The sequence below is a fragment of the Bos taurus genome, chromosome 2, assembly GCF_002263795.3.
Source record: "Bos taurus isolate L1 Dominette 01449 registration number 42190680 breed Hereford chromosome 2, ARS-UCD2.0, whole genome shotgun sequence".
In the NCBI taxonomy this organism is placed as follows: domain Eukaryota; kingdom Metazoa; phylum Chordata; class Mammalia; order Artiodactyla; family Bovidae; genus Bos; species Bos taurus.
This window is the reverse complement of record NC_037329.1, coordinates 5,418,099-5,430,000: the sequence shown is the minus strand read 5'-3', so window position 1 is coordinate 5,430,000 and position 11,902 is coordinate 5,418,099. Positions and strand designations below refer to the sequence as shown.

The window sequence follows — 11,902 nt, the reverse complement described above, 5'->3', positions numbered from 1 at the left end:
CGCACCCTCCCCAACTGTTTTCCCACACAGCTTTGGCGTCTGTGCCTGGAACTCTTTCTACTGAGGCCCCCTAAGGAGTGCTATGCCAGCCCTGTCCACATCCGACGTTGACCTTCTGGGGTCCCCGTGACTCCTCTGTGAAGCCACGTTCCCCCACCACCATGGTGGAGTCATAGGGGAACCAGGGGCCATGTGAAAAGCTCCAAGGTGGCTTTTCTGCAGGGTCACCTTCTCCTTCAGTGTGTCAGCCTCCTCCCCAACCTCCTCCCCAAACACACACACACACACACACACACACACACACACACACACCCCTTCCCCCAGGTGTTTGCCCCACAAAGGCAGCCCCCACACACTGGCTTTCATTTGAAAACACTTAGGCATTTATATTTGCACTACAATAATCTATTTCCGGCATCATCCAACCACCTTCTCCCCCATTCAGGGATGGGGGTGCTAGCTCCCAGGAAAGGCCAGCCTGGGGCCAAGTCGGAGAACAGAAGGGGGAAAAAAATCCCAGGGCTTGCTTGAGCTCCAGTGTTCTCACCTCCCCAGTGGGACCATAATCCAGTCCTGCCAACCGCACTGGTCACTGAGAAGAACAAACGAAAAATGGCAGGTGGGAAGGCTCTGAGTAAACCCACGAAATGCCGCAGAGATGCTCTCCTGTCCTCCCTTCCAGAATCATCCAGACCCAGCTGCATCCAGTAGAACTCTGTTCTGCCAGGGGAATCTCATGCTTCCCTGTTCCCAGATGAGCAACTGAGGCTCGGCGGCCAAGGCAGGCTTCCACCCAGGTCTCGAAGCTCCGGCTCTCCTTTAGCTGCGCCTCCGGCTCCTCAAATGAATGAGTGAATGAGGGACGGGAGACCCCTCAACCCAGCCCACCTGGAACCGATTGCCCTCCCCTGCCCCAACCCGCTCAATCAAGCTCTGGCTCAGGGGGCGCTTTGGCTTCCCTCCTGTAGGAGATGACACCACCCCTCCCAATTTAGCGTTTTCAGACTATACAGGGAAAAAGGGAACAGAAACTGCACTGCAGTTCAACTTCAAGAATCTGTTCATCAGCAAAGAGAAACAGCTCAAAACACAAAAGCCAGAACGGCCCCTACCTGTGGGTTCCCAGGGGTTCCCCAAGATGCTCCCTGGAACAGAACCTGCGTGTCCACCCCAGCAGGCCCTGATCATATCACATCCTCCTGGACTCTCGCCACAAGTCCATGGGCAGGAACCCCCGTTTCCACTTACAGAGGAGGAAACGCGGGCTCAGAGAAGGCATGAGTGCCCAGGACCCCAGAACAGGCGGGTAGTTCCTGGGATCAACCTCCTTCTTCCCCTTCCCTTGTTCAATCTCTTTCCCTGACTCTTGCCCACCTGCCAGGGGCCCAACCCAGGTCACCATCTTCATCCACCTTATCACCCACATCTGGTCCCAAGGTAGTTGTTGATAGGCTGGAGGGCATGTCTTGAGAGAGGTGATGCTGCCTCAGAGCAGAAAAGTGGGGGGTGGAGGGCCACAGGGGCCGGAGAGGGAGCAACAGGGGTCCCCTAGAGGGGCCTCTCCGGCCCCGCCCCCCGGGGCCAGGTCTGACCTCAGCGCGCAGTGCCGGGCCTTGGCGCGCCCAGGGCTCCAGTGTGCTGGCTGCAGTCCCGGGGAGAGGCTGAGCTGAGCACGGGTCCAAAGAAAGTAGCAGCAGCTGTTGGAAAAAGGGCTGGCTCTCCGCTCACTCCAGCCCCCTTCCGGCTGCACAGCCTCTGCAAAGCTCCTCAGGCACAGGCCTGGGTGGAAACCCGGACCCCTCACTGGCCAGCCGCTCATCCTGAGCCTCATCCTCACGACATGACGTTACTGTCGTCCACTCCTCACCCGGCCATCTGCGCTCAGAGCCAGGATCCCAACCAGCTGGCATGACCCCTCACCCCCTGAGGACCCAGCCCGGCTCTGATCCAGGACCAAGGGGGCCCCCACTTGGCCATCTGGTCTGGTCTCAAAAGGCGAGTGCAGTGGAGTGCCTGGCCCTGGGGGTGAGCTGACCCACTGACCCCTCACAGCTGTCCAGCTCTGCCAGCTTAGCAGCATCATCCCCTCCAGGGTGCCACCCTGGGGCCTTGAAACACAGAAGGGCAGGTCTGCACGCAGTGGGAGGGAACGCAGGATGTAGAGCAGCCTTCTGGGAAGGCCCCGACCCCAGCCCTGACGTAGTGGACTCCAGGACGGCAGCCCTGCCTTCCTGGGCACAGCTGGATTCTGGCTGCCTAAGGAGGGCAGGCCACTTCCTCCAAGCAGTCTTTCCTGACTGCCCAGGCCTTATGGAAGGCGCCGGTGCCCTTCCCCCAGCTCTCCCCAATGCTGTGGTGGGCACGGAGTGTGGGGCTGGGAGCTCCTTGAGGGCAGGGCCCAGGGCCCGTTCCCCTCCTCTGAGTGGCCTCAGAACCAGAGAATGACAAGGGGGAGAGAGGCAACAGAACACCAGGAGTGAAGCAAGGAGCGGCACCAATATCCCTAGGAAGGTGTCCTGGGGGCTCCAGGATGGGAGGGCAGGCCTTGCAGGGGCCCTGAGAGCCCCAGCCCAGCCCGGCTGTGACAGCAGTGGCGAGTCCCTGCCCCCAGCGCTGCGGCCGCTGGAGGCTGCTGCCTGCCGTTGGCTGCCACCCACTCACTCCCCAGCCGCTGGGGCTCAGTTCCCACCCTGCTGCAGCCTGCACACTGCACAGGCTGCGGTGTCTCCAACTTGCATCCACCCATCCACCGAGCCCCTCGTCCACCGAGCGGGGCCAGCAGCAGGGACCCAGCCCATCAGCACAGGCTTGGGCACAGCATATGGCAGTCACTCAGTCGTGTCCAACTCTTTGCAGCCCCATGGACTGTAGCCCACCAGGCTCCTCTGTCCATAGGATTCTCCAGGCAGAAATACTTGAGTGAGTCGCCACGCCCTTCTCCAGGGGATTGTCCCAACCCAGGGATCGAACCTGGGTCTCCCGCATTGCAGGCAGATTCACTGCTGTCTGAGCCACCAGGGAAGCCCCTGGGCACAGCATAGGGGGATACACATGACCCCGCCCAAGGGCACCGTGGGCAGCACCAAGGTCAAACCCCAGCACCAGGCTCCAACCCCCACTGTCCATCCAAGCTGTGGGCTCGCTCCTACCCCGTCTGTGGTGGCCCTGGGACCTGGGTCACAGCCTGGGCCCGAAGGTGAGGTCCAGGAGGCCGGGGGGTCTGAGCGAGGCCATGAGTCTTGGGGCTGGCAAATCACAGAGACCCTCAGGTCAGTGAGTCCCGGGACCCCGGTCACCCCAAAGCTTTCTCATATCGGAAGAGATGACTCAGGCCAACCTCTCTTTGGCAATTGGTCTAAAGCCAAGGAGGGCTCCCCAGCAGGGCCCCAGCCCACTCCTAAGAAGGCCAGCATCTAGGCCCAAGCCCTCAACCCGTGGCTCAGGTCAGCACCATCACAGCCCTGAGACTACTGTGGGAGGGAGTTCTGTGTTTGATGCCCAGGCCCCTGGGGATGGCCTGTGCCAGGGCCATCGTATGCCCCCCGAACCTGACCCCAAGACCTGGACTCTGACACCCCTTGTGCTCGCTGGAGGCGTGAAATCCTGCAGCCACATCGCCCCTACCCCTCCCACCCTACACCCTGAACCCATAGCCTCCAGGACCTCTGCCAGCCATCAACCTGTCTCCATCTCCCTGAAGAATCCGGGCATCCAGGCAACACGGATGCACTGAGCGCCTACTGTGCGCACAGCTGGGGGCACCGTAGTGACTGCAGCAGACAGCACCCAGCTGCACAGAGCAGATGTTCCAGGGGCTTGCGGAGCCACTGCCGAGCTTCGAGCGAGGACCAGAACAGCCAACCCACCCCAACTCCTGGCGGCCAGTCCACAGGGTAGGCAGCAAACTGCCCCAGGGCAGGAGGCCCCAGACATTTAGATTCCACACCAGGAAAATCTTCTCAGCTTGGGGGGGCAGGGATCAACATCATGACTATTTCCTCCCCAAAAACATAGGGAACAGCCAGTAGTACCATCATTTCATGAGAGAAACACTACTGCAAAAATATCAACAAAGTAGGTACAATCTCAGGATAAAGTGTGCTCCTTTATATTGAATAAAGTAGACACAGCCTACATATCTGGGAATACACACACACACACACACACACACACACACACACACCACCACCACCACCATTTGTCCCCCCTTGCAGGAACTCCTGTCCCTAGACTTGCCTCACAAAACCCCAGGCTGTCCCCTCACCTCGTCCATCTGTCCTAAGTCGCTTTAGTCATGTCCGACTCTTTGTGACCCTATGGACCATAGCCCACCAGGCTCCTCTGTCCATGGGACTCTCCAGGCAGGAAAACTGGAGTGGGTTGCCATTTCCTTCTCCAGGGGATCTTCCTGAATCAGGGATCGAACCCGTGTCTCTTATGTCTGGCAGGCAGATTCTCCACCACTAGCACCCAAGGCTGGAGAAGGCAATGGCACCCCACTCCAGTACTCTTGCCTGGAAAATCCGTGGACGGAGGAGCCTGGTAGGCTACAGTCCATGGGGTCGCTAAGAGTCGGACACGACTGAGCAACTTCACTTGCACTTTTCACTTTTATGCATTGGAGAAGGAAATGGCAGCCCACTCCAGTGTTCTTGCCTGGAGAATCCCAGGGACGGCGGAGCCTGTTGGGCTGCCGTCTATGGGGTCGCACAGAGTCGGACACGACTGAAGCGACTTAGCAGCAGCAGCAGCAGCAGCACCCAAGGCCTACCAAATACGTCCAAACAGAAAGACCACATTCTGAAGTATAAACTTAGACGCAAGGTGGGGACCCAGGGACATACAAGCAGCCTCAGACCTCATTTAACGGGGGAGAAGGTCTTGGAACCCAAATCTATCAGCTGACACTCCTCATGCCGCCTCCTGGGTGGAGACCTACGTCTTATTTGCAGTGCGTGTCTCCAGGCTTTCCCCCAGCCTGAGGGCCTAGTCACCAAGGGAGACGCAACCTCCTAGACAGTGGACCAAAACAGCCCATGGGCAAGTGACACCACTGCTCTGAGCCTCAGTTTCTTCATCTGCCAAGTGGGAATCATGATGACCTCCCAGGCTGCACTGGGGATGAGAATCCTCACCAAGCACCTGGCACTCAGCAGGTCTGCAACAAAATCAGGTTGTTTTTAAGTTAATATTTGACAAAGGCTTCCCTCGGAGCAGGAAGAGCCTATCTTTCTCTTCTCAATTCCCCAGCCCTGACCCCTGCCAGCCCTTGGCACTAAGCCAGCTTCGCTGCCCGGGCCAGAACCATGCGGCCTCTCTGGGAGCTGGCAACCTCGCTGGGGAGGCCCCAGGAGCTCAGGGTGCCAGCCAGTTCCCGGCACAGGAACCACCAGCCCTGCCCCTCACTTGTGTCCATTTCGTCTCACAGTATTCTCTGTGGCTCACACCACTGACTTCAGGTGAGGAAAGTGAGGCTCAGAGGTCAGCGCAACCTGCCCGAGGGAGGTAACCGGTGGAGAGGGATTCAAGCTCAGCTCTCTAGAAACCGAATGCTTGTCACTACCTTGCGTCACGACCCTGCGCTGCTACTTGATGTGGAAATTTTGCAAACGGTCCTCCACAGGCTGGGCTGTCTTTGGTGCCTCCCCCTTCCCTTTTATTGTTCCCTCCTGCCTCCCTTCTTACAACCCCCAAGCAGCCTGGCCTGCATTCTCAATGCCCTGCGGGGTGGTTTCAGCATGAGCGCCCTTTTCTTTGCACTTTTAATCCCAAAGGGAGACTTGCCAAAAAAGGAGCTTACGTATGGGTGACCTACCAGGGTGACATCCAACAGGAAGCCCCGGTCCCTCAAGTGCTCTCTCACCTGGAGACCAGAAGCTTTGGCTCAGCTTCTCCATGACCAGAGGCTTCCCTGGTGGCTCAGCGGTAAAGAATCTGCCTGCACTGCAGAAGCTGCAGGAGATGCAGGTTCAAATCCTGGGTCAGGAAGATGCCCTGGAGGAGGGTATCGCAACCCATTCCAGTATTCTTGTCTGGAGAAACCCATGAATAGAAAAGCCTAGCGCTACAGTCCATGGGGTCACACAGAGTCAGACGTGAGTGAAGCTGCTTAGCACACACCCACACCTGCACGCACACACACCCTCACCAATCCCTTACACCATGTGAGCACTGGCCCTGGGTGCTCAGGAAAGACTGCCCTGAACCATCAAATCCCACTATGGAAAGGCTACCCTGCCCTGTATCTACCTGCCACCATACTTTTCGTTTCGTGTCTGCCTACACCCTGGGAGGAGGGGAGAGCATCCATGCTCCAGTGGTGGGGACTTGCCTTTGTTCAGCCCTCTCCACACAGCGCCTAGAGTACAGTGGGTGTTTAGTATTTGTTTTCCGAGTAAATGAAGAAGTAAACCCCGTGATCACTTTACTGATCGTCAGAGGGAAGCCTGGGGGTGGGGGGGTGGGGTGGGGGGTACACTTACCCAGGGCCACAGGATTTACACTTACATGAGTCCAGATCCCCACTCCCACCCCGACCCGGAAAACTGTGCGATTCCCTTCCCCATCACATGCTGCCCCTCTGCACACACACACACACACACAGGCACCCACACATGGACACACACCACCCTGGGCTGATCCATCCAGGGCTCAGCAGGGATTAGCTGTCTGCAGGGGCCTGTAATGGACACTGCAGGGAGAAGGGCAGGGAGGAGGGCTGGGGGAAGGCAGGCCTCTGGGCCACGGTTCGGCTCTGCCCACTGAGACTTGGTCTGTGACTGACTGTTGTCCAAGGTCCTCCTCTCCACAACAGGCATGGGGAGGGGACCATTGTTATCCCCATCTCACACCGAAGAAACCGGCCTCAGGAGGGTCCTGAAACTTGCCCAAGGTCCCAGCTGGTTGGAGGAGCCAGGAGCCCTGCGTCACTGCTGCCTGCCTACCCAGCCCATGCCTGGGCTCTGTCTCTTACATACCCACCCCAAGATCCAGGGAGGAAGGACACAGGGGTTCTAGAACCTCAGGGAAAAAGTACAGGCAAGGCCAGGCTAAGGCAGGCAGGAGGATCAGAAGCACAATTTGTGTGGGCTGAGCTGAGCAGAGGGCCAGGAGCCTGGGCGATGCCAGAGAGGGGAGGTGAGAAGGGGACCCAGCGGGGTCATCTGAGAAGAAAGAAGTGAAGAGTCGAGGCCTCAGCCTCTCTGAGAAGCCATGGAATTCACAGATCCTACCGGCGTTCAAGATTCAAGCAAACCCAGCCCAAATTTATCCCCCAGCCACCTCCTGACACACCCCATACCTTCCATTAGTGACCAGCAGCTCACTCTCCCACTCCACACACACTCCCTGGCCCACAGCTGTCCCCCACCCCACCGCTACCCCAACACCGCCCCCAGGCCCCCGGCAGCCCCATGAGCCGACCTGGGCAAAACTGCCTCTGCCTGCTTTGGGCCCTGCATGAACCAACAGCTTCGACAGAGGAGGGCCTCAGCTCATGCCTGGGCTCAGCCCAACCCAGCCTGTTGGGGCCCAGGAAGTCTGGAGGCCATGCTTACAACTTCCCCACACCCACAGACCTCAGCCAAATGTCCACTGAGCCCCCAGAAACACCCCACCCAGAGATGACGCCTGGCTGGAGAGCCTTCCCTCAAGCACTGGCAAGATGAACCAACGACATAAATAACTCGGGTTCAGAGAGAAGCTGATCCGAGCCCGGAGAGGTGCAGAGAAGCATGTACAGGATCAGAGGAAAGAGACAAGAGCAGCGAGGCAGAGAGGTGGAGGCAAAGCCGACGTGGGGATGGACACGAGAGAGGACACTCGGGGGTGAGAGAGAGGCACCCCGATGGGGAAAGCAGTGGGAGTCACTGACTGCAGCCTGGGGCCTCAGACCTGGGCTCCCTGCCCCCCGCCCTTCCGTGTGGCCTGGCTGCTCTCAAGGCCACTCTGAGCATAAGAACTGGTCGCAAAGGCCTGGCTCCTACTGAGGAGGTCCATGGCTACAGCGTGGGAGACCTTGACCATCCAGATGAGAGTGGCACCATCATGGCCATGTGTCGGGGTCCTATAAATAACTGCCACTGCACCTTCCCTCTAGGGAGCATCAGCTGTGACCCGCCAGTGCTGTTCTGTCCACAGACAGCCCTGGGCCCTGAGCCTCCATGCCGGGCCTCCCCACTCCCAGCAGTTCAGGGCCGGCAGTGAGGGGTGGTGGGGTGCAGAGTCTCCTCTCCTGCGCCCTTCATGGGTCCGGCTCCTCCAGCACGGGCTGGCCTCCCTCGCACATGCCCCATGAGGACTTTTGAACAGTGGAACTCAGGGGCAATCGGGCCAGATTCTACCCCCACCCCAGCTGTCCCTTCTCCCCAACTGTCCCATCCCCCGCACCAAGGACCCAGCCCGCCAATCCCTAATCCTCTCTGTCATCTGACACACGCTCCACCCCAACTTGACTCTGCCCAGCCACCTACTGAGGCCCAAAAATGGAGAGAGTCATTTATAGAGGGTCCGACAAGCCAAATGAGCGATGGGAAGATGACCTCAGGGTAATGAGCACCCTGCGGGCAGCTAGGGGCTGGGAGGTGAGCTGTGACAGTGCCATGCTGGGCTGGCAGACCCCAGGGAGCCCCCCAGTGTGGTCTTGTGCACTCTTCACACCAGGGCCAGAGGCCACAGGCCCTTACAACAACAATTAGCTCCTTGATGGCCAGAGCCACAAGCACCCTGCTCCCCTCAGCACCCTGGGCCGAGCAAGGCCCAGGCGCTCCACACAAGCGGGATTTGCTGAAGGAAGGCTGAGGAGCACTCTGGTCAAATCACCCACCCAGCATCAAGGCTCCCACACCAAGTCCCCAAACACCCCTGTTTGTTCCTAACCGTCCCTCAGCACTGGCTGGGGCCAGGTGAATGTGGGGTGCACACATAGATCTGCCCAACCCCCAGGGAGCACCCAGACCAGTGGTGGAGGCTGGCAGGTGGAGGAGCAATGGCAAGCCCCTGAGGGACTCACTGGACCGGGGAATAGGATAGCTGGTTCCAAAGGCACCAGCGAGCAAGCTTTCCTCCCCCACCCAGGCCCCCCTGAATCCTGGCGGACGGGGCTGAGAGGAGATGGGGGGAAATCAAGGCGAGGAAAAGGAGAGATGGGGCCCTTCTTCCTACGCAGATGTTGCCTAGGCCCTCCAGCCAAGCTCCTGCTTGTCCCTGGTCAGGAAATACCTTGCCATGGCAACGGGACAACTGGAATTGCCCCATTACTCATAGATTTGACCAAGGCAAGGTGGGGGTGGGGTGCCCATGAGACCACTGACAATGCGAATTAGATGTGGCCCTGAAGGCCACCAGAAGATGCTGAGGAGGCGGCCAGGCCAGCAGCAGCCAGGCTTCGACACAGACTGAGCCTCCGAAGGGCAGAGGGGAGAGACTGGTGTGGGTCGAGGCACCCAGCTTCCTGGACCAACAGGGCAGGCCACTTTTCCAGACTCAGCCAGGAGGCCTGTGCTGCCGCTCTGGCTTCTGAAGGGGAGGGTCTCCCCAACCAGAGCCCATGGGGCAAAGAACAGCCACAGCGCTAAGCAACTCCAGTCCCATGAGGCCCAGGCTCGGGCAGGGCCAGCCCTTGGCCAAGGCCAGTATCTACAGCTGAGCAGCTGTCAGCCAACGACCCAAGGCCACACAACAGAGGCTAAAGAGGGAGGGGCAGCAGCTCAGGGGGGTTAGTGGAAACATGTCACCACATACCCGCAGGGGATATGGCCCAGGCCTGCCACCCCTGAAATCCCTGAAATATGCTGCTGCAGAAACAAGGCAAGTAGGGCAAAGGGGACACAGCAAGAGCAAAGGGAGGGCTAGGACATCACTGGAATGGGGGCAAGGAAATTGTCTCAGCCTCATTCAGCTTCCCATTCATCTTCCTCAGCCCCTTAGGTACAGGAAGCAGGCTTAGACCCAGGCACCTAAACGGATTAGCCAGTCATGGGGGGAGGGGGGTGTGAAGGAGGAGCAAGAGCAGCAGCATCTGCCCCCCACCCCCAATCTGGGCAACTGAAGCCGTCCCAGCCTCCAGCCAGCTATCTGTGGGGCTCTAATCCCTCCGCCCGCCCTGGGGAGGGGAGGAGGACAGCTGGGGCAGGCCAGATCTGGAGTCTGGTTGAGGGCCCTTCCCTGTACACGACCCACCACCTCCTTAGCCCGGGACCACGGGGATGAGAGGCAGACTCTGAGGGAAGCTCGGGGGAAGCTCCAGCGGCCGCCGCCGCCCCCCACCCACGACGATCACGTGGCTGCATCCTTAGGGAGCCCGCAGGTCTCAGCTGCAAAAGTCATTGTTTATAAACAGCCACAGCCAGGCGGGGGAAGGCCGGCCGGTCTCCCGGTCCCCACCCGGCCATGTGTCGGGCGACAGAGGGGACAGACCCGGCCGGGAGGGGCGCTGAGGGGGGGCCACCCTGGTAGGATCACAGATTCTGCGATCTCAGATTTCAGAGTCGGAGTCGGCAGGGGAAGTGGCGTCAGCAACTGGCGCGATCCAATTCAATAAACCCGAGGTGGCTGGGGATGGAAAGCCGGCGCGCGCGGACCCCCGCCCCCAAACCCTGCATTTCCTGCACAGTCAGGTTGCCACGGGAAGCCCCGGCTCCATCCCCCAGCCTACGACCAGGGGCTCTCCCGGCCGAGGGGTCGTGTTTCCTGCGGCGGCCTGCCGCGCCTTCTCCGCTCCAGCTGGCTCCCCACCCGGCCGCGGGCTCCCAAAGCCAGAGCCGCCACCCTCACCTCGGCCGCCGGAAATGCGAAGCCCCTTCTCTGGCGAGGGCACTTCCCGAGGGGCCCGCAGCCCTCCCCTCCCGCGGGAGCCGGACCGGAGCTTCCAGGCCGCGGGCACCCCTGGTGAAAGGAAACCTGACCGCTCCCTCGGCCCGCGAGGACAGAAGGTGGAGAGGCGGGTGAAGAGGAGGGCACGGCGGGCGCAGGAGACGCTCAGAGGCCTGGAGCTGACGCGCCGGCACTCGCGAGCGGAGGGACAGTCTCGGGAATCCCGGATCTAAGCGACCCTGGGGACAAGGGGCATACGCCCTCCCGGCTAGCGCCGGCCCCGCCCGCGGGGAGGGCTAGGAGCGCCACCTCGCCTCCCAGCCTCCCGGCCTCGGCCTCCAGGCGGGGTTAGCCTGGACCTCGCGCCCGGAGAGCCGGGGCCGCCTCTCCCCTGCAGACAAGCAGCGAAGATACAAAGCGGCTGGAGCTGCGGGTGGAGGAGAGGGGGGAGGGGGAAGAGACAGCTGCGCCCTCTCCTGCCCCCGCCGGGGGTGAAAAGACGGAGGACGCGGGCGCGGGGGGACACCCAGAGCGCCGCGGGGCGCAGCCTGTGGACCCCCGAAGGTCCTCGGCAGCCCTCGTCTGGAGGTGACAGCGCCCGGCCGCGGACGAGGACCGGCCCCCGGCGCGGGGGTAGGGGACAGGTGTCCAGACGGCGCGGGGGCAGGGGCTCGGGCTCGCTCACCTTCTCCTGCGCCCGAGTGAGCTTCTTCTGCACGTTGCTGGCGATCTTCCCCGCCGTCACCCCCTTGCTGCCCATCTCAGCCATTGCGGCTCAGGCTCGCCGGGTGGCGGGCGCAGATCTCCCAGCCCCCGGCCCCGGCCCCGGGCTCCCGCTCCACGCCGCGCAGTAGACCGCCGAGCCGACTGGTGGAGGCGGAGCGTGCGCCCGGCGAGCGAGCGAGCGACGCGGGGACCGAGGGAGGGACGGACGGATGGAGGGAGGGGGAGGGAGAGAGGAGGGGCCGGGCCTCGGGTGGCGGTCAGCGCCCCCCGCCCGCCCCCTCCGGACAAGACCCTGCCTTTTAAAGGGCCACCCCGGAGGCCAGACCCGGTCCGCCGGCGGTGGGGGAGCGGCGCCCACCGTCGC

At 61.1% G+C, this 11,902-nt stretch overlaps 1 protein-coding gene across 25 annotated transcripts in view; it reads right to left on the bottom strand.

Moving 5' to 3' along the window:
• The window catches only part of BIN1 (bridging integrator 1), a 56,754-nt gene extending 45,073 nt beyond the window's left edge, over nt 1–11,681 (bottom strand). For 22 of the 25 annotated variants that reach the window (XM_010801800.4, XM_010801803.4, XM_010801805.4 and 19 more), the window contains exon 1: nt 11,498–11,681. In XM_010801800.4, coding sequence (XP_010800102.1) covers nt 11,498–11,581 — 84 coding nt within the window. In that variant the 5' untranslated portion in view covers nt 11,582–11,681. Of the gene's footprint in view, nt 1–10,773; nt 11,043–11,497 lie in introns of those variants that run through there. The other 3 variants (NM_001046541.1, XM_010801804.3, XM_010801807.3) reach the window with 3 other exon arrangements.
• Nucleotides 11,682–11,902: the final 221 nt, after the last annotated feature.